Raw genomic sequence first — 21,312 nt, forward strand, 5'->3', positions numbered from 1 at the left:
GGCCCACCGATGTCAGCACAAGTTGTTATGAATGTTGCATTGCTCCCTGTGGATTTGAACCTGGAGGAAAGAGACAGGCGTTTCCATTTGCTCCTTCCCTGAACAGTTTGTGAGGGGTTAATTTCAGATCACCTTGAGCCGTCAGGAGCTGTTTAATTGGGTTTTTGCCTTGTTGGGCTTTAGAGATGAGAAATCTCTAAAGCTCAGCCCCTGGAGAAAGAGGCTGAGTTGGGGTAAGGGGGGTTATATAGCAGCTCTTTGTGAAGGGTACTGAGCATAATGAGATTTTAATGCCTTTTTTTGGTAAATGAGGGAACTGCTCCCAGCAGGATTAATCCTCTTGTTCTTGTACATGGGGAAATCAGTGGCTGGTAACAGAGAAGATCATAGAGGATTTTTTTCTACGAAACCCAGTATCCCAGTGATTTGTAGGATTTTTTCCTCTCCCTTTAGGCTTTAGACTCTAGAGCTATTTCTACCAGCTGCCAACATCCTTGCTTGGCAGGACACTTGGATCTTTAAAACAATGGTTTCTCATATTTTGTTGTGGGTTTTTCGGACTATGTGGCCATGTTCTAGAAGAGTTTATTCCTGACATTTGCCAGCATCTGTGGATGGCATCTTCAGAGGATGCTGGCATGGAAGAGAGTGGGGTATATATATATACTGTGTTAACATGAAAATCACTCTTCCCTACCCAGGTCACACAGTGTATTTATTTATCCCACTCCCTTCCATGCCAGCGTTCTCTGAAGATGCCAGCCACAGATACCAGCGAAATATCAGGAATAAACTCTTCTAGGATATGGCCACATACCCCCCCCCCCAAACCCACAAAAAAAACATAGATGCCGGCCATGAAAGCCTTCGACTTCACAATGGTTTCCCAACTTGGGTACCCAGAAACTCCCATCTCCCCAACAGTTGACTTGGGGATTCTGAGATCTGTAGGAACTTTTTCAGGCTTCTGGACCTACTGTATCTGGGCACCTGTGGTTGGGAATGGCCACAAACAGATGCCCAAATCTGCTAGATAACTTCTTGCCCCATTGCTATCCCTGCTGAATTTCAGCCTTTTAAACAGTGGCCTGTTACAGACTGCCAAAATAAAGCTGCTTCGGGTCTCTTTGGAGGTATGCTGTTTAAATGACGCATGAGTCCTAGGAGTCCGGAGGTCGCGCCAAAGCCACACTCCATTCCTAAGCACTGGAGTGCAGCTTTGGTATAGCTTCTGGATTCTTAGGATGCGTGCATCATTTAAATAGCATACTTCCAAAGAGACCCGAAGCAGCTTTATTTTGGCAGTCTGTAACAGGCCAGTATGTCCCATTTCTTTTGCCTGGTAGCTTCCATGCCAGTAGGTTGGATAGTCTGCTCCAATTTTTTTAAATAGAGAGCTGGAAAAGACCTATCCACGGTGCTGAATTCTATCCCGCAAACAAATTCAATGCATTGGATAGCTTCAATAAAATCCAACCTAAAACCCAGAAAGGAATCACCAGTTCGAAGAGATGGGTTTGGTGTCAGACTTAGAATCATAGAATTGTAGAGTTGGAAGAGACCGCAAGGGCCATCCAGTCCAACCCCATTGTGCCATGCAGGAACTCTGATTCAAAGCATCCCCGACAGATGGCCATCCAGCCTCTGCTTAAAGACCTCCAAGGAAGGAGACTCCACTACACTCCGAGGGAGTTTGTTCCACTGTCGAACAGCCCTCACTGTCAGAAGATCCTCCTAATGTTGAGATGGAATCTCTTCTCCTGCAGTTTGCATTCATTGTTCCGGGTCCTAGTCTCTGGAGCAGCAGAAAACAAGTTTGCCCTCTCCTCAATATGACATCCCTTCAAATATTTTAGCAGGGCTATCTTATCACCTCTTAACCTTGTCTTCTCCAGGCTAAACATCCCCAGCTCCCTTCACCATTTTAGTTGTCCTCCTTTGGAGCAGCTGTGGCTGGAGATGCTGGCGAAACGTCAGGAATAACCTCTTCTAGAACATGGCCACATAGTCCGAAAACCCCACCAAAAAACTATGGATGCCGGCAATGAAAGCCTTTGACTTCACGCCTAGAGAAGTGTTTTCTCTAGGACTTTCTTGCTTCTCTAGCGTGACTCTATGGTCAAATTCTGGCAGAGTCGTGCTGGAAGACCTGGAGATTTCTGGAGAGAACATTTTAATCAAATCCACAAATAATCAGATCTGCAGAAGTCAAAGCTGCAGAAGTGGAGGGCCAAGTGTATATCTTTTTTCAATTAAAACAACAGAAGCGTGGGATGTGGGGAGAGCAAAAAACGAAACAAAACCCGGATCAGAACAGCTAATCCAGTGAAGCTGGAGGAAGAGAGAAAAGTGGGGGAAGGATGTATTTATTACAGAAATAATAGCCTAAGTTAATGGGAGAGAGAGAAAGAGAGAGAGAGAGAGAATGTACCCTTCGGCAACCAAAGATGCAATTACTTTTGAGAAACAAAACTCAGACCAGGGATATATGCTAACCATGAATCGAAATCGTGATGGCTTTTGTTACAAGCTCCACTTGCCCTCTGTAAATGATAAACAGAGCTCCATGTCCTTTATTGCTCCTGCCAAACTAACCAGTGAAATAAACCACTTGTTAAAAGGCAAAATAATGTTGTTTCAGGGCTTAGATAGAAGGCTGAAACGGATTTGAGGTGTGAAGCAACTGTGTACCAGTTTTTATCCCATGGAGGCAAGGGATGGGAAGCCTTTTTGCGCTCCAGAGGCACTTTCACGCTGCACAGTTATACTGCTATGATCCCACTTGAACAATTCCTATGGAGTCCTGGGATTTACAGTGTAGGGACTGCATCTGGAATTTGTCAGCCAGAGAACGGGAGTGCCTCACCAGACTACAAATCCCAAGGGTCCGTGGGATATGGCAATGACCGTTCAAGTGGAATCATACTGGTATATTTATGTAGTGTGAAATAACCTCAAATGTTTGGACTTCCAACTTCCAGAAGCCTCTATTCAGACTCATATTTTTAAAGATGGGAGAGGAGAGGTATTGCAAGAAAGGAGGAGGAGAAAGTTACAATGATGTTGGTGTTTTCCCAGGTAGATGGGATCATATATCTCTTTTGAATCTAATTTTGCCCTGTCTGTCCTTCTTTTCAGCTGGAATGCTCTTGTTGAACACATTCCTTTCTTCTCTCCTCTTGTGTTTCTTCTTTTGTCTTCTGTTCTTGGGTTATTATTACAGTCAGGCTTCCTTACCCACAGATTTTTTATCCATGGATTCAAGCATCCACGGCTTGAAAATATTCCAAAAAAGGATAAATTTCAAATAGCAAACCTTGATTTTCCATTATATTTAAAGGACACCATTTAGCTTTGCCATTATATTTAATGGGACTTGAGCATCCATGGATTTTGTTATCCGCAGGGGATCCTGGAACCAAACCCCAGCAAATAACAATATCCCACTGTATTATTATTATTATTATTATTATTATTATTAAAGTTTATTTATATAGTACCGTAAGTTTTGCATGGCGTTTTACATAATCAACAAAACATGAATACAGTTAAAACCTGCGTGCGGCATGCAATCTACAATCAAAAGCAGCAAAGAGGATAAAATAACAGCATCATTAAATAACTGTAAAAGAGTAAACTATAAAAGAAATAGACACTTATACTTATCTAACTATCAAAATTGGTCTTTAATTCAGACTTAAAGTTCAGTAAAGTTCAAGCTTAATTCGATGCCGCAGTCTCCTAGCCACTCTTTCTGATCTGTACCTGAGGTATTTGCATTAGAGGTTAACTTGTTGTTTTCCAAATGTGCCACTTGAACCTAGTGTTCCCTTCTTCTCTTTGCAGGGCTCCATGTTCTCCCTGGCGCTGAAATGCCTTATTAGTCTCTCGACTGTCATTTTGCTGGGACTCATCATCGCCTATCACACCCGGGAAGTTCAGGTATGCGCTTGTGATTTGGGAATTGGTGTTGGACTTTGTTTCCCTATTAATTTCCACCTCCTCATTTCAACATTTATGTATGGTGCAGCACAGGGATGTGAAACCATTTGCCTGTCCTGTGCTCCATCTTCTCAAGAGACATCTGATGGAGCAAACCCAAAGGTGTGAGCAGGATTACTCCTTGTCTTTCCCTTTCAGTCACCATTTCTCCCCCCCCCTCTTTTTTTTTACTTAGGAATAAATCTAAAATTAAAACTGGATTTTTTAAAAATTAAATATGGTGGACGAAGAAAATGAAAAGAAAGTTTGGCCAAATCATTTTTCAACTGATAGTAGCGGCCAGAATAGTTCTGGCTAGATACTGGGAAAACAGTAAAATACCTGAAACAGAGGAATGGGAAATGAAATTACTGTATTTGAAATAACTGAGCTGGACGAAATGTCTAAAGAATTACAAGATATGGAAGCAAGCAAATATTTAAAAGACTGGGAAAGGATAATAACATATCTTTCCCCAAAATGGGAAAGACACTACAATTTTGATATTTAGAATAGATTAAATATGAAGTAGAATAATTCAAAATTAAAACAAATTTATTGACAGGTAGAGCTGTTATCAGGTAAGAAAATACATTGAATTTACATTATAAATAACAGTATGCAGTTACCATCTCTTCCCCCTCCCTCTTTTTTTCTGTCCAGCCATTCTTTCTTTTCTTCTGCTTTTATTCCTCCCTTCCCTCTGTTCAACCATACTTTCTTTCCTTCCCTTTTTAACCACTCTATCATCTCTCTCTCTCCTTCCTTCCTTCCTTCCTTCCTTCCTTCCTTTCTAGTACCTATTTTTATGCATCCTCTCTCTCTATTGTCTAACCCTCTCTATAATTCTTCCTTCACTTCCCAGTGGAGGAACAGATCATTCTTCCCAGAAGCATTGGGAGAAGAAAGAGGATAGAAATAAGTGAAAAGGCTTGACTGATCATTTGCAGGTGGCTTTTGAACTTGGGTCATGAGTTGTAAGTGACCCCTTCCTTGCCCTGCGCCTCTGTAGCATTAGACTAGGGTGCCATTCCCACTACATAGCACTATGATTCCACTTAAACTGCCATAGTTCCATCTTATGGGATCCTGGGGTTTGGCGTTTTGGGAGGCACAAGAGCTCTTGAGTAGTTAATTCAAAATTCCCTTCCATAAACTACAACCGCCTGGATTGCATGGGATGTTGCCATGGCAGTTCAAGTAGCATCACAACTATAATTATTCTGTGAACAACACTTGGTGACCTTCAGCAAGATCCTCCACTGAGAAGATGAATTGTAACTTTATGCCCATGGGGTTTCACTACATGTGTGCAACACCACTCCTTTGGGAATTGCAGTGTGAGAGTTCCTGCATGGCAGGGAGTTGGACTGGGTGGCCCTTGTGGTCATATCCAACTCTGTTATTCTATGATTCATAGGTATAGGCAAGGTGCATGAGTCTGTAGCCTGCAGTTTGAATCCTGGTGCACAGTGCAAACAATAGCAAGTATATTTCTATACCATTTACCAATGTACTAAGCGGTTTACAAAGTGTAAGCTAATTGCCCCCTACATGCTGGGAATTCATGTGTAAAACTCCCATTTCACAACCTTGGACTGAATATAGTCATTCTTAATACAAATAATTTATTACGTCACACGGCCAGCACAAAATAATAAAACGTTTACAAAAATTCCATTGCATTGCATCCATTGGAAACATTACAGTCTAGCATATCGTATCAATGGTCATTGTGCATCACACAAAAATGTCCAGCTGCTTCTGTAAAGGGAATGTGCAGATGTGGAAGCCACCAACAGGATTCCCTCTGTAGTCTTTCACATCTCAGGTTACAGCACTTTGATTCCACTTTAACTGCCATGGTTCCTACAGAACCATGGGATTTGCAGTTTGAGGAGAGGTATTTGGAAGTCTTTGCTAGAGAGGTCTAGTCCACTTCCTGAATGTAAGTTCTGGATCTTTCATAAAACTACAGATTTCAGGATTCCATAAGATGAAACCAAGTGGAAATCAAATTGCAATACTTTTGTGGCTTGGATAAACCCTTATTTGTGTGGTAGTTAGCTGTGATGATAAATTTGGCAGGATGCAGAGCATTCTCCATCACCTTGGAATAAGGAATATGTAATACAGTGGTTGTGCCGCATTGGGAAGTTAGCAATCCATGGACTGGAGTGTTTTTGGCTCACCATGACCCATACTATTCAATGACAGTGCATGCACATGGATACACTGATGCAACATGCACACATCACCACCCACTGAATAATATGGGGCACAACCTTCTACATGTTTTCCCACGGGGAGGTGGATTTGAACCCACATGTATGGGAAGGTTCATTCATTCTTGATTTAATTTCTGGGTATGAGTGACGTTATTTATGTAGCCAAAACAGTATTGCCCCCTAAGTGAGAGCAAGAGAAATCAGGTTTGGGGGAACCTCCAGCAAAGGAATGTGCAAAGTTTAAAGTGCTGATTTCAAATCACAGGCTTGAATCTATTCCATCAGGACTCAATCAGAACCAATGTGACTCTATTCCTCTCCTATGACAGGTGTAAAATTAGCACAGCAAAGCTGTGTTAGTGTCACTCTTTGCTGTTGGCAATGTTTGCTGGGCTTCTCTTGTATACATTTAAGCCTTAATACCCACACTATTTCTCTCTGCTTCCAGCATTTTATCGGTGTGTGTGTGTGTACATATATTTTGCAGATGCCTAAAACACAAGTTGCATCTGTCAAGGTGGATGCTTGTTCACAAAAATGTGTGCCGCAATGCACCTGATCAGAATTTAGGGCAGAGTGAAAAACAAACAGCCTTTCAGATGTTGTTGGACTCTAACTCCCAGCATTCCTCACCATGCTGGCTGGGGGCTATTGGGACTTGCACTCCATTTTCATCTTGGAGAGCCACACGATTCCCATCCCTGCTTTTGGATGTAGCTTTGCAAGGGCATCTCAGGCCCTGAGTTTCCACGGCCGGAACGTGAAATCTAGGGATGCCCTCTGTTCATGTTTTTAATCATAATGCTTTAAATAAGCATCTAGCACAGCTGTTCAGAGCATGTAATTCAAATAACAAACACCAAGTCTAGCAAATATGAGTCCTCTGGATGGAAATTAAGTTTTCAGACCTCATTGAACAGAGGGGGGAAAAAACCACCCACAGCTTTTTCCAGCTAAGCTTCTGACACCTTACAAGCGCTTAGCAAGCTGCTCGAAAGCAGCCTTGCAGCCACAGGAAGCCAAGAACGCATGGATATATGTTATTTTCGTGACAGTGCTCTCGCTGTGAGGTTTCTCCCCTTTGCCCTGAGAACCGGAGAAGGCAGACTAGGCTCAGAGATCTGTGAATCCTCTTGGGTGCCACAGATATTTCCATTTGCCATAATGGAAATGCAGCTACTCGTCTGAAAACCATAGCCCACGGTGTTCCTCAGCCTTCCTTTGGGGCTGGTGTTGCGATTCTCTGCCCATAAAATTGTGCTGCCAAACATCATGATTTCTTCGCAAAATGCGTAATGACACAAAATGCACTCTTTTTGGCTTGAGGTACATATAAACCTGCCAGTTGCCAGCAAATTTTGGTACCAGTGTGCCGAACTGCAGCAGTGTCATATAACCATGGTAGCGGTGTAGCTAGGGTTGCCAGACTGAAAACTGGAGAGTGCTCATGTACTCTTAATGGTTGAGAAGAAGCGGCCACTGTTGCTTGTCACACAGCTAACAAGCAACATTTCCTGACAACTACAGTGAGACCTTGGTGTCCACTGGTGTTTGGAAACTAATGGGGTTTGGTTCCAGGTGCCCCTGCAGGCACCAAAATCCGTGGATGCTCAAGTCCCATTATAGCTGGGTATGTTTAGCCTGGAGAAGAGAAGGTTAAGAGGTGATATGATGAAAGCCCTGTTTAAGTATTTGAAGGGATGCCACATTGAGGATGGAGCAAGCTTGTTTTCTGCTGTTCCAGAGAATAAGATCCGGAGCAATGGATGCAAGCTACAGGAAAAGAGATTCCACCTCAACATTAGGAGGAATTTCTTGACAGTAAGCGCTGTTCGACAGTCGAATGCACTCCCTTAGAGAGTGGCTGAGTCTCCTTCCCTGGAGGTCTTTAAACAGAGGCTGGATGGCCATCTGTTGGGTATACAGTACTTTGATTGAGAGTTCCTGCATGGCAGAATGGAGTTGGACTGGATGGCCCTTGGGGAGATCTCTTCCATATCTATGATTCTATGAGCTTTTTTTTAATGCTGTCCTGCACTTTTCTTGAATGTCTTCCATTTTTGTGGTGGTTTGTCTTTCTTTGCGGCGTGGACATCTGGTCACCCTCGGTCCAGCCTTTGCCATTTTGGGAGAAGGGTCTCCTTCAGTGGAATGAGATGCCATGAGATGCTGATGCCGGTTGCTAGGCCTGGAGACGGCTGCCATGGAAACCGGATTCCTCCCTTTTCCCTCTTTTTGCCTCCCTCGACTATCTGGGTGTGGCAGCCGATGCTTCTTGAGAGAGGGCTACTTTTGGCATCTGTGCTACGAAAGATGTGTGTGTGTGCATGTGTTTTTATTTCCTTCCCTTCCTTCTCCTGTCTTCTCCTCAAATCCAGGAATGATGAGGGTTTCTGATCTTTGGGCTCTTGGGGCTTGGCGCCTCATAGAGCAGCATGAACGGAGGCTGTTTTGCTTTCTGCAAAAGGATGGGTTTTTCGGTGGCCAAGTGGGTGGCAGCTAGGCCGAAGCCCTTTTGTTGCCACCATCTGGCTGGGGGTTGCCATGGTTACCATGCAGCCCCTGAGCATCTCTTTCCATTGACAGACTCTTCCAGTCTTGCAGAGTCTTCTGTTATTCCTCCCTTTCCTCCATACACATACTTTCCTAGTGTGCTTTTGGATTTTTTTACCTTCAATAGGGCTTTTAAAAAAAGAAATGGGATATGTGTGTGTGTGGGACTAAACGGCATCCCCTCTTTGTCCCGTCCCATAAGACTTTAGTCCTAACATCCCTGAGATATGGTGAATGTGGGTTGCTCCTGAGCACATGCAGAGTGCATTTTGGAAAGCACTGTTGGAAATGGGAGAAGAGTCAAATTTGTAGATTAGGATTCAAAGATAGCCATGTTAGTCTGTAGTTAGTCTGGAGGTCTTTAAACAGAGGCTGCATGGCCATCTGTCACAGGGGATGCTTTGACTGAGAGTTCCTGCATGGCAGAAGGGGGTTGGACTGGATGGCCCTTGGGGTCTCTTCCAACTCTACGATTCCATGAATTGTTATTGTGCTATGTTATTGTAGCACCTTTGAGACAAACTGAAAGAAAGACGTTGGCAGCATGAGCTTTCATAGAGTTCAGTCTACAAATGCTCATGCTGCCAACATCTTTCTTTCATTTCGTCTCCAAGGTGCTACAAGGTCTCTGTACTTGCAGACTGGGGTTGCCAGAGTGAAAATTAGGGAAGGCTCCTGTACCTTGAATAGTTGTGTAGAAGAGGGAATTTGAGCAGGTGTTGCTTTTGGTCTGGATGCATGACAAGTGGCACTTGCTGATATTCCCTTTTCTTGTTGTTGCTGTGGGCCTCCAAGTCGTTTCGGACTTACGGTGATGCTAAGGCATGCACTTTCCTTGGCAAGATTTGTTCAGAGGTTTGCCATTGCCTTCCTCTGAGGCTGAGAGCATGTGACTTTGCTCAAGCTCACCCAGTGGGTTTCCCTGGCTGAGTTGGGATTTGAACCCAGGTCTCCCTCTAATATAGAACCATGAAAGGTACAGGAGCTGTTTATAGTTCTTACCCTTCCCTCCCTATTGCAGATAGATTTGAAGATGAAGGACACGGAGCAGGAGAGAGGGAGCTCAGGCTGCAACCACACTGCAGAAATGATCCAGCTTTTGACTTCTGAGATTTACAGTTTGTAGTTCTCTGATGGAAAAGGCTAAATGTCTCACCAAACTACAGTTCCTAGGATCCCATAGCATTGAACCGTGGAGGTTAAAGAAGTGTTAAACTGGATTATTTCTGCAGTGTGGATGCAGCCTTAGATTCAAGGATCTAAGAATGGCCTGCAAAACCACACTCCAGAATTATACACACACAAACACAGACACAAACACACACTCTTGCCAGGCTGACCCAAGGACTCAGAGGGACCCAGGTGGCTTCAGAGTGATCCCTGTCACCATCAGGGCAAACTATATTCTTCTCCCACTCACCTCCAGCTGTCTTCTGCTCAATGACCTCCCCTTCCAAGTGCTTCTTTCTGCTTGTTTAACAGCCCTTGTAGAGTTTTGAGTTTTTAAAATGTTAACCCTGGAACTGGGTTTTGCCTCTGAGCATGTGCAGAGTACATCTTAGGCTGCAATTGTATGGCAGAAATAATGCAGTTTGGCATCGTTTTCACTGCCATGGCTCTTGGGGAGTTTGTAGTTTGTTGAGGCACCAGAACTCTCTGACAAAGCTAAATATTTTGCAAAACTACAAGTTCTGGGATTAGTTTTGCAGTGCGGATGCAACCTTCAAAACCATGAAGGCAAATATGCAGATGGTCTTGAGGGTCAGTATTTGAGTTGCCAGTACAGCTTATGGTTGGTCTCACTCTTGTTTTTGGTTTTAAGGCTCTTGAGGGAAGAGCATTCCTCTCCAGGTTGCATCCGGCGGCAACAGCATCTCGCTTTTCTGGCTGCATTTTAACAACAGACTAAATTTTGGAAACAAACATGTGGCTCTGGAAATTGTTGGACTGCAACGTCCAGCATTCCTCACCATTGGCTCTACTGTCTAGGGCTGCTGACATTTGCAGTCCAACAGCATCTGGAAGGCCACATCTTTGGGCTAGAGACCAGTAAATAAGAACAAAACATTAAATGAAACCCAGCAACAGGCCTATTTAAATAGAGACATTTCAATAAATCAGCCGTCCAAAGAGCTTCAGAAGTGTCTTAATCTAAAAGTCATCAGTGACCCAGCTCTCCTTTACTCTACAATCCAAATGCCAATAAAAGAAAAGGATGCATACTGTGAATCATTTATGTCTCCGCCTTGGAAAGAGCTTGAAAGTAATACATTACAACTAATTACATCATTTGAAATCTCTTTCCAGGGCCACGATATGAGGGCATAATATTATTTTTGTGAAATACAAGTACATGGATATACTGCCTCAAAAACGTTACTGTTTTTTTCTTTTCTTTTGGGATCATAGCATCCATATTTATATTTTTAAAACCCCAACGAAACTTTAAAAATGTGTTGGTAGTGCATTATGAGTACGGTTATGGCTATGTAACAGCTAACAATAATGCACTGATGATGCTCACGCATTTCGTTGTTGCACGCCTTAGAGTTGTTTCTGACTTATGGCAACCATAGGGGGTTATCATGGGGTTTTCTTGGCAAGATTTGTTCATTACCTTTGTTTAAAAAAATACATATTTGGGGCAGAACGTAGCCTCCAGATATGACCTGAGCATACAGACTGAGAAAATACAGACTGAAAGAGAATTGAGGACAGTGGGGTGCAGTAGTTAGAGCATTGATTCAGGAGGTGGGAAATCTTGGTTCAAAGTGAAATTGCCTACATAACCTTAAGCCAGATTCGATTTCTTTTTCTCTGCCTGATCTACCTCAGAGGGCTGTTGTGAAGACGAAGAGGTGGAAGAGAGGCATACATGCTTCCTTGAGGTTGTTAGAGGAAAGCCAGGATATAAACATAACTAAAATGAATGAATGAAGGCAAAGATTGAGGACGTAGGGAATGCGGGGTAGTGATTTCCACCTTTCATTTGGATTTTAATTAAAACATCCTTCTCATTTCTTCCCATCCATCCATCCAAGCAGGTTCTCCCTCATCCAACCTGGTTGGGGTCATCCTGACCCTCTTTGCTTCTTCTCCCTATCCCTATCTTTATGAGCATTGAAGCTTGCCAGCAAAGAAACGGGAAGGAACGACTCCTTCAGGGGTATTTTCATAGCTGGCTAAACAGAGATCTCTGCCAGATGGAATTGCTTCTCCATTTACATCACTCCTGTAATGAACCTTGGAGCAGGGCTGAAACTTCAGTTTTAGTTTCTTTCCTTCACCCCATTTAATTTCAGGTCATCTTCTTTCCATCTCATTGTGGGATTTGCTTTGGGGGGAAAAGCTTAGACAAAATGTCATACAGGTTTTTGGGTACATGTTTTTCCCAATACGCTGATTCCTCCCCCCAGTACAGATTTGCCTAAAGTGAATTGTGACTGTGCTTCTTTTCTGTGCAGTTTTCACTGACATCTCTCTCTCTCTCTCTCTCTCTCTCTCCCTCCCTCCGTTTTGTTGTCTAACAGAAGCCTTTGTGATGTGTATGTGGGCTTCCTCTTAACATAACACATATTTGCAAGTACTATTTGATTGGTGAACTGTTTTTGCAATCTTCTGAGTAGTAGCAGATTTGAAGGATAATTGGTTTCTGGCTGCATATTGATCTGGAAGTGTGAAATCAGGCAAAGTCTGTATTAAAATGCGAAGTGGATGAAATTATCTTCCAGCTCTAATTGGGCCTACAGGAAGAATTTGGTATTAGGTAAGACTGCGGGCTCAATAGAATTCCTCCATTTGGAAACATTTGTCTGTTCTTAGTTGTTTCCGTCGAGAGCCAACATGAGCCAACTAGATGAAGGGAAGTGATAGTGCCACTCCATTCTGCTTGGGTCAGGCTCCACCTGGAATATTGTGTCCAGTTCTGGGCCCCACAATTCAAAAAGGATGTTGAGAAACTGGAGCCATGTGTCCAAAGGAGGGCGACTAAAATGGGGAAGGGTCTGGAAACCATGCCCTATGAGGAATGACTTAGGGAGCTGGGGATGTTTAGCCTGGAGAAAAGAAGATTAAGAGGCAATATGATAGCCCTGTTTAAGTATTTGAAGGGATGTCATATTGAAGAGGGAGCAAGCTTGTTTTCTGCTGCTCCAGAGAAAAGGATCCAGAGCAATGGATGCAAACTGTAGGAAAAAAGATTCCACCTCAACATTAGGAGGAACTTCCGGACAGTAAGGGCTGTTCAACAGTGAAACACACTCCCTCAGAGATTTTGGTGGAGTCTCCTTCCTTAGAGGTCTTTAAACAGAGGCTGGATGGCCATCTGTCAATGGGGATGCTTTGATTGAGATTTCCTGCATGGCAGAATGCAGTTGGACTGGGTGGCCCTTGGGGATCTATTCCAGCTCTGTGATTCTATGTAGCTTGAATGCTGGACTAGGACTCTGGGAGCCCAGGGTTTACATCTCTCTTGAATCATAGACACCCTCTGGGTGGCCTTGGGCAAGTTGCACTCTCTCAGCCTCAGAGGAAGGCAGTGACAAATCTCCTCTGAACAACTCTTGATGAGAAAACTGCATTATAGTTTTCGGTAGGCTTTTCAAGCTATATGACCATGTTCTAGAAGAGTTTTATTATTTTTGCCGGCATCTGTGGCTGGCATCTTCAGAGAATGCATTCTTCTAGAAGTCTTCTAGAACATGGCCACATGGCCCGAAAACCCCACAAAGAACTATGGATGCCAGCCATGAAAGCCTTCGACTTCACCAACTCCATGATAGTTTTGTCTTAGGGTCGCCGTCATTCAGAAACAACTTGAAGGCCAGCAAAAACAACAAAGTTGTTTCTCATGTTTATGTGCCAAGATGGCAGCAAGGCTTTTTTTAAAAACCCTTATCCACTCCGATGAGACTTTGAAGTTGTACTGAGTCATGTTTTGTTGTAACATTCATCCAGAAGTACACTTACAAGGTAGGCCTTTTATTGGTCCCCTAAAGAGCTATACAAAAATGTCCCTGAGTTTAAATTAGTTGCCATGTACAGGTTTTTAACAGACAAAAGAACCTTCCAAAAGGTGGAAGTGGGAAACTTGCCCAACAAATCTATTACTTTTGGACCTGGGATAATTACTGTATATACTCATGTATAAGTCTACAAATTTTAGTCAAAAAATTGACCCCAAAAACCCGAATCGACTTATCCACAGGTCAATGTACGTACTGTACTTTAACAGCTGGACCACAGGAGAACACCTGCCCACCATTAACAGAGGTATAAACCACCTAAAAGAGTGGGGAGTGTTTCATTTTGGGGCAGGGTAAACCACACTCTCCGCAAGCACCTCTTTAAGCTGCAGTACATTTTCCCAGAAGCTTTTAAGCTCTTTGTACAAAGCGGATCTGCTTGCTTTCTTTTCTGGCTAGAAGTCTCTTCTGCTTGTTCCATCTCCCCCGCTGGCTTCCTCTCTTGTCTTGCGCAGGCCACTGGGTCTAAGTGGTAGGATCTGTGCCACATAACAGGCACGGCGACCCCACCATAGGCCACGGATCGTTGTCCCAGATTGGGACAACACACCAGCACTCGAAAAGGGCTTGATCGAATTGCGCTGGAGGACCTAAAAATGTCTAGAGAAGAGTTTTCTCTTGGAATCTCAAGGTTCTCCAGCCTGAGGCTGTGGTCAACATCTGGCAGACGTTGACCATAGAGTAGTATTGGAGGACCTAGAGATTCCTATAGGCAATGTATTACAGTTGGCTCTTTGTATCCACGGATTCTTTACCCATGGAATCAGCCCAGGACCTGACATTTCTCACTCTTGCTTTACTCCCTCTTCTGCTAAAGTCCAGAGAGAAGATAATGCCTGCTAGACAATTCCACTTCTGACTCTTATCGGGGCCCAGATTATTCATTTCATTTAGGTGCCAAGTTAAAACTTGCCAGCTCAGCAAGGTGCGTGAGCCTCATTAATTCAGCCCAAATATACATAGATTTAAAAACTTTATAAATAATGTTAAAAACTTTCAAGTCTTTTAAATCTGTTTTTTAATTCATTCTATTGTTTAACATGCTTTAACATCTTTTAATTATTTTACCGTTTTTAAATTATTTTACTTGTTTTAAGGTTAAAAAGCCACCCTGAATATAGGGTATAGGGTGCGGTATAAATGGCTCGACCATAAACTGCTCAACCATGGAAACCTACTGGGTGACCTTGGGCAAGTCACACTCTCTCAGCCTCCAGGGAAGGCAATGAACAAATCTTGCCATGAAAACCTCATGATACGTCTTAGGGTCGCCGCAAGTCGGAAGTGACTTGAAGGCACACACTACCGCTGCCGTATCAATATTTTAATAATTGTAATTTACTAATAATTTAATAATTGTAATAATTAGAATTGCCCTTGGAAATGGACCATTAGCCAATGCAATTGCAACATGGGAGTTGTGTGTTCCCTATAACCAGCCCCAGACAGCAATGTGGCTGTAGCATTTTACATGAACGGTTTCCAAAGGTAACCCCATATAAAGTGAGCTAACAGAATCTGAGCTATGCTCTGCCCAGGCCAGATTGGGCCACTCTTTCCAGAATGCAGATTGAGGGACTTCAGCTTCAACCCTGTCAGCTTTGCAATTTTGGGCTGTGATGCTGCTCCAGTTCAGAGGATGTGGTGTGTCAAATGTAGTAAAAGAAATGGCTTGTTGTAGGCTGACATGTTCATCTGCCTTTTCCAAGCTGCTGTAACTGTGCTATACTTTGGTTCCTGCATAATTAATCTGACGACGCAGTGTTTTCTGTTTGTTTGTGTAACAGCAGTTTTGTGTTTTGAACATATTTTTACATAAATTTTGTAATCCTGGGAAAGGCAGTGCGTAAATAGGTTTTTTTGGGGCTTTTTGGTCTCTGTGGCCATGTTCTAGAAGAGTTTATTCCTGACGTTTTGCCAGCATCTGTGGCTGGCATCTTCAGAGGATGCTGGCATGGAAGAGAGTGGGGTATGCCATTCAACAACCGAACAATACACAGATTAATATGTAAATCACTTCTTCTCAACTAACAGTGTATATATCCCACTCTCTTCCATGCCAGCATCCTCTGAAGATGCCAGCCACAGATGCTGGCGAAACGTCATGAATAAATTCTTCTAGAACATGGCCACATAGCCCGAAAAACCCATAAAAACTATGGATGCTGGCCATGAAAGCCAGACTTTGGTCCTCCAGATGTTTTGGATTTCATCACCCAGAATTCCTGATTGCTGGCCAAGCTGGCTGGGGCTTCTGGGGGTTGAAGTCCAAACTGCCCAAAGTTTGGGAGTTGCAGCTCTAGTGGCTGTTGGGCTTCACTCCCCATCAGCCTTAGCCAGCATAGCCAATGGTGAGGGATGCTTCTCATTTGTAACATAAAAAGGGAGGTGGTGGCTCATATTTGATCGTGAGCTTTTGTTCATGTCAATCCAGTTCATCAGGTGCAATGGCAGAGTTATATTAAGCACCCAGGCTATCCATTTCTGAGCCGCTTTGAGTGATACTGTTATATTTTATTAAAATATTAATATCCTACCCTGCATCCCAAGATCTCAGGGCAATATGCAATAAAGTATGTTTTAAAAAGTTAAAGTATTAAAACAGAGGACTGGTGCAGTGTATTGGTTTGAGTGTTGGAATAGCATTTGGGAGACTATAGCTTGAATCCCCTTTCAACCATAAAAACCCACTGGATGACTTTGAGCAAGTCTCATTCTCTCAGCCTCAGATGACAAACCTTTTCTGAAGAGATCATGCAAGAAAACGCCATGATGCATTCACCTTAGGCTTGCCATAAGTTGGAAGTGACAGTCTCAAAGAGACATAACAACAGCAAAAGATAATTTACCACCTAAATGCATTTTACCACCTAAATAAAAAGCCAAGAGCCACTATTGTTGTTGTTGTTGTTGTTGTGTGCCTTCAAGTTGTTTCTGACTTATGGCTATCCAAAGGCGACCATGTCACAGGGGTTTCTTGGCAAGATTTCTTCAGAGAAGGAGCAGAATGAAGGCATTGCCCCTCCATAAGAGTTTTGCCCGGCCCAACATGAAATTACCCTCCAGGCCCTACATTTCTAGCGTTGTAGTAACTTAAAACTAATTTCAGTTGAGCATTTAGAAACCCACAGATCCATTGTAGGCTGCATCTGCACTGCAGAAATAATCCAGTTTCACACCATTTTAACTGTTACGGTTCAATGCTATTGGAATTCTGAGATGTGCAGTTTTTGTTGCGGCACCAGAGCGATCTGACAGAGAAGGCTAAATAAATATCTCTCAGAACCACAAATCCTAGAATTCCATAGCATTGAACCATGGCAGTTAGTGGTGCCAAACCGCATTGTTTCTGCAGTGCACATGCAGGCTTAGCCATCCAAAGAAAAGGGGCAGGCCAAGTGACCCAGGGAATGCAAACATAGCAAAGGTTCTGAGTGTGGAGGGTTTTCAGGGTCTGGAAATTTGAGGACTGAAGGAAAATTTAATGGGAATAATTCTTATTCTTGGGCAATGCAACTTAAAATGCATTGCAACAGTGAAAGCCATGGGCCTCTTTAAAAAAGAGGTGACTTGCCCAAAGTCACCCAGTGGAGGAAACACATGGTCAAGCAACATCATAGTGGTCAACATGGCCGAAGTTATTAATGCAAAAGAGAGAACTCAAGCAAAGATGTGCTGCAGCAGTTTGCTTTTGCTTGAGTCTACTGGGAAGGGCAAGATTCTGCCCTTCCTCTTGTTTCCTCTCGCTCCTGCTGAGTTAACTGAGTGCAGTATGTTATTGCCCTTTAAACCCGGGCATATGAATCATGCTGCCGAATTCTTTTCTTCAGTTAGTCTCAAAGGTGCTACAAGATCTCTCTACATACTGATTCCACAGACTAACATGGCTACATCTTTGAATTCTCCCATCAAGGAAGGATGCCCTGAGTTTGCAAGACCTGAGCAAGGCTGTTAAGAACAATGCATCTGAGGAAGTAGCCTGAAGTCTAGGAAAGCTCATGCTGCCATTTTCTTTCTTTCAGTTAGTCTCAAGGGTGCTACAAGATCTCTCTATGTACTGATTCAGTTTGCAGCAATTGAAGGAAGCTGAGGATGAAAGGGGAAAGTGGGAGGAGGACAGAGAAACTGGGACATTTTAAAAGCAGCTGAAAAATGGGACAGCAAAGGATAAATTGAGACTGTCTCTGCCAAATCAGGACAGTAGGACTGGGGAATTCCTGCCAATCCAAGTAGAGAAAACTGAGATAGATGGGAGCTCTTCCTTGCTGTCTTTCTGATAGCAGTTCAAAACTTTTATTATTACTGTTTGATAGGCTTTTGCAAGGGCTTTTCATAATGTGGTGTCCTATTTTTCATTTGTCTTTTCTTTTCATGTATATGTTTTAAATGGTTTAACTTCTTTAGATGGTTTAATAACATTCTAACTATTATTTTTGTATGTTTTTATCTTTGCATTTTATTTCTACCAAGTTTGGAGGGAAAAGTGAATCGTAAAACATAATCATAACACTCCCATCTGGAGTTTAACTCCTCTTTGGGGCAGACTTTTTATTGTTGTGTATTGAGAGCTCTGAAAACTTTTCTTTAAAAAGCATTTATAGTCTACTTATCCCCAAAGCGTGAGACCGGGGGCAGTTAGCATTAATATTGGAATAAAAGAAGACTGTGATTAAAATGCAAAATGGGATCAGTAATTAAAACAGGATTAGATCAAGCGCCTAATATAGAACAACTAAAAACATAATTTGAAAACACATTTCTGAAGAAAAAGGCAGCACCCGGTTGGTAACAAGCTCTCAGAAGCTGGTCCTTTGCCAAAAGCTGTGATGAATAAAGGCCATTATCTTCATTGTATCTGGACTACTAAGTGAGGTGAGAGTTCTTTTGAGCACATGTAAAATGTCTTCCGTTTCGTGCTGTGTAACTATACTCAACCCATGCTGGGTGGAGAAAGCGTAGCCTGTGGTTTGCATTAGCCAGGATTTCAAAATTTAAGAAATTAGAGTGATTTTCAAGTCGTTTTAATCCAGTGTTCCCAAAAGGATACAGACAGCATCTTCTCCTTCTGAATACCTCGTCTCTTTCTCAAATTTCTCTTTCCCCCCATCTATACACTGGCCAAAATGCTGCTCAGAAGAAGTGACCTCGGAAATAATTTGGGACTTGGGTGCAGTCCATGGAGAGGGCCTTCTAATGTGGAGATCGTCCCTGATAATACAATCAGCACAGATTTTTTTAATCCACGGATTCAAGCATCCACGGCTTGAAAACATTCCCCAAAAGTATACATTCCAAATAGCAAACCTTGATTTTCCATTTTATATAATGGATATCATTTTGCTCTGCCATTATATTTAATGAGACTTGAGCATCCATGGATTTTCTTATCCATGGGGGATCCTGGAACCAAACCCCAGTGGATAACAAGGTCCCACTGTATCATCTATTGGAGTTCTCAGAAGAATAAGATCCCAATGGCTGATGTAATCCTTTTGCATCTACTTATGGGGGCATAGCCAGACGCTTCCCTGATTTCCCCTAGCATAGAGATCTGTCAGTGGATTGGTTGGTAGATAGATGCTGCAATTCTACAGTAAGTATGGGAAGAAGCTTTGGTCAGTGCAGTAGCAGGAAGGAAATACTAATCTTCACACTGACTAAACGGAAATATATATATGTGTGTGTGTATGCAGAACCTTCTCTCACCCCATCTGTGCTTTGGGGGTCTAGCAAGGTGATGAAACAGAAATAGTTCATAGAATCATCGAATCATAGAGTTAGAAGAGACCTCAAGGACCATGCAGTCCAACCCCCTTCTGCCATGCAGGAACTCTCAATCAAAGCATCCCCGACAGATGGCCATCCAGCCTCTGTTTAAAGACCTCCAAGGAAGGTCCTCCACAATCTCCAAGGGAACATGTTCCACTGTCGAACAGCCCTTACTATCAGGAAGTTCCTCCTAATGTTGAAGTGGAATCTCTTTTCCTGCAGTTTGCTTCCCTTGCGCCATGTCCTTTTCTCTGGAGCATCAGAAAACAAGCTTGCTTCTCAATACGACATCCCTTCAAATATTTAAACATGGCTATCATGTCACCTCTTAACGTTCTCTTCCCCAAGCAAAACATACTCAATTGCATAAGACACTTTTCATAGAGCACAGTTTTCCGCCTAAGACACTACTCATAGGGCATGATTTCCATCTAAGATGCTCCTCGTAGGGCATGGTTTCCAGCCTAACACACTCCTCATAGGGCATGGTGTCCATGCCCTATTGACATGGATATTTCTGGATTCAGAGTGGACGTATGATGAATGGGTTGGGGAGATACTTCAGCTGGGAGCTGCAAGCAAGAGAGGCCAGGCTGGAGTGGCCGGTGTGCGCTCGCACGACAGTGCACAGATGGCTGTGGCTTCTGCGATGGCCCTCACCCACTCTCAGTTGCCCTTTCAGCTTGGCGATGCAGAGAAGGGAAATGAGCTTTGTGTAACTAAACATAAACCCAACATCTGTGGAGGGCACATAATCCTACCCACCCTACGCTGAGCATCTGCTTTCCACCAGCTTTAAGAGCTGCTTTCTGGCCCACTCCTGCCCCACCCAGGACTCTCCGTTTTGTGTCTGTATTCAGAAGCATGGCATGAGTCCCTAAAGCAAAGGCCCTGCATATCTAACAGCAAAGTAGTTGTAGTGTACCTTCAAGTAATTTCTGACTTACCACAAGGGGAGCAGGCAAACCCGTTCACAGGGTTTTCATGGCAAGATTTGTTTAAAGGAGGTTTACCTTTGCTTTCCTCTGAAGCAGTTTCATCTCTAGGGTTGGCATCACCCGATGTGGTAACGCATGGTGTCACCGCTATTGAGACCCTCCCATACCACACTGTACAGCATCCTTAGTTATGTTTTTTGCACTAATTTTATTCTATAATCATGGCCTGTGTATAAGTCGAGGGTAAAACCTAGGGGCACATGACAAAGGATCTGGATGAAGCAAGAAAAACAATGCCAAACTTACAAAATTCCAGCAGGCATAGGGTTGCCATATCCCAGCTGCAACCGGGATTGTGCTGGTTTTGGTGGCACCAGCCCCCTCCTGTCCTGGGTGCCGCCAAAAACCAGGACAACCCTGGTTTCAGCCAGGTTGCGCCACAACCCGTGGGGCCTCACTGCCCTCCTCCTCCACTGTGCATGGCTGCACGGAGGAGGCGGAGGAAGAGGAGGGCAGTGAGGCCTGGGGTGGAGGAGGTGAAGGTGGAGGCGGCGCCTCCTGCACACGGCTGCGCCACCGTCCCCGCCTCCCCGCGACCTCCTCCCCGGCCTCTGAGGAGGCTGAGGCCTCTAGAGGCCAGGAATGAGCGCGGGGCCGCCGCGATCGCGGGCGGCCTCCCCCTCCTTCCTGGCCTCTGTGGAGGCCGAGAAGGAGCGCAAAGGCCCCCCGCAATCGTCACGATTGCGGGCGGCCTCCTTGAGTGCCCTCCATTTTTAAAAAATGTGGAGGTCCTGACTTATGGCCGCCCTAAGCAGGCAC

At 43.7% G+C, this 21,312-nt stretch overlaps 1 protein-coding gene across 2 annotated transcripts in view; it reads left to right on the forward strand.

Annotated features, from left to right (window-relative positions):
* KCNN3 (potassium calcium-activated channel subfamily N member 3) overlaps positions 1-21,312 on the forward strand; it is a 114,856-nt gene that overhangs the window by 32,595 nt on the left and 60,949 nt on the right. For both annotated transcript variants that reach the window (XM_042441066.1, XM_042441067.1), the window contains exon 2: positions 3,847-3,942. In XM_042441066.1, the coding sequence (XP_042297000.1) occupies positions 3,847-3,942 (96 nt within the window). The remainder of the gene's footprint in view (positions 1-3,846; positions 3,943-21,312) is intronic.

This window comes from Sceloporus undulatus, chromosome 9, assembly GCF_019175285.1.
Source record: "Sceloporus undulatus isolate JIND9_A2432 ecotype Alabama chromosome 9, SceUnd_v1.1, whole genome shotgun sequence".
Lineage (NCBI taxonomy): Eukaryota > Metazoa > Chordata > Lepidosauria > Squamata > Phrynosomatidae > Sceloporus > Sceloporus undulatus.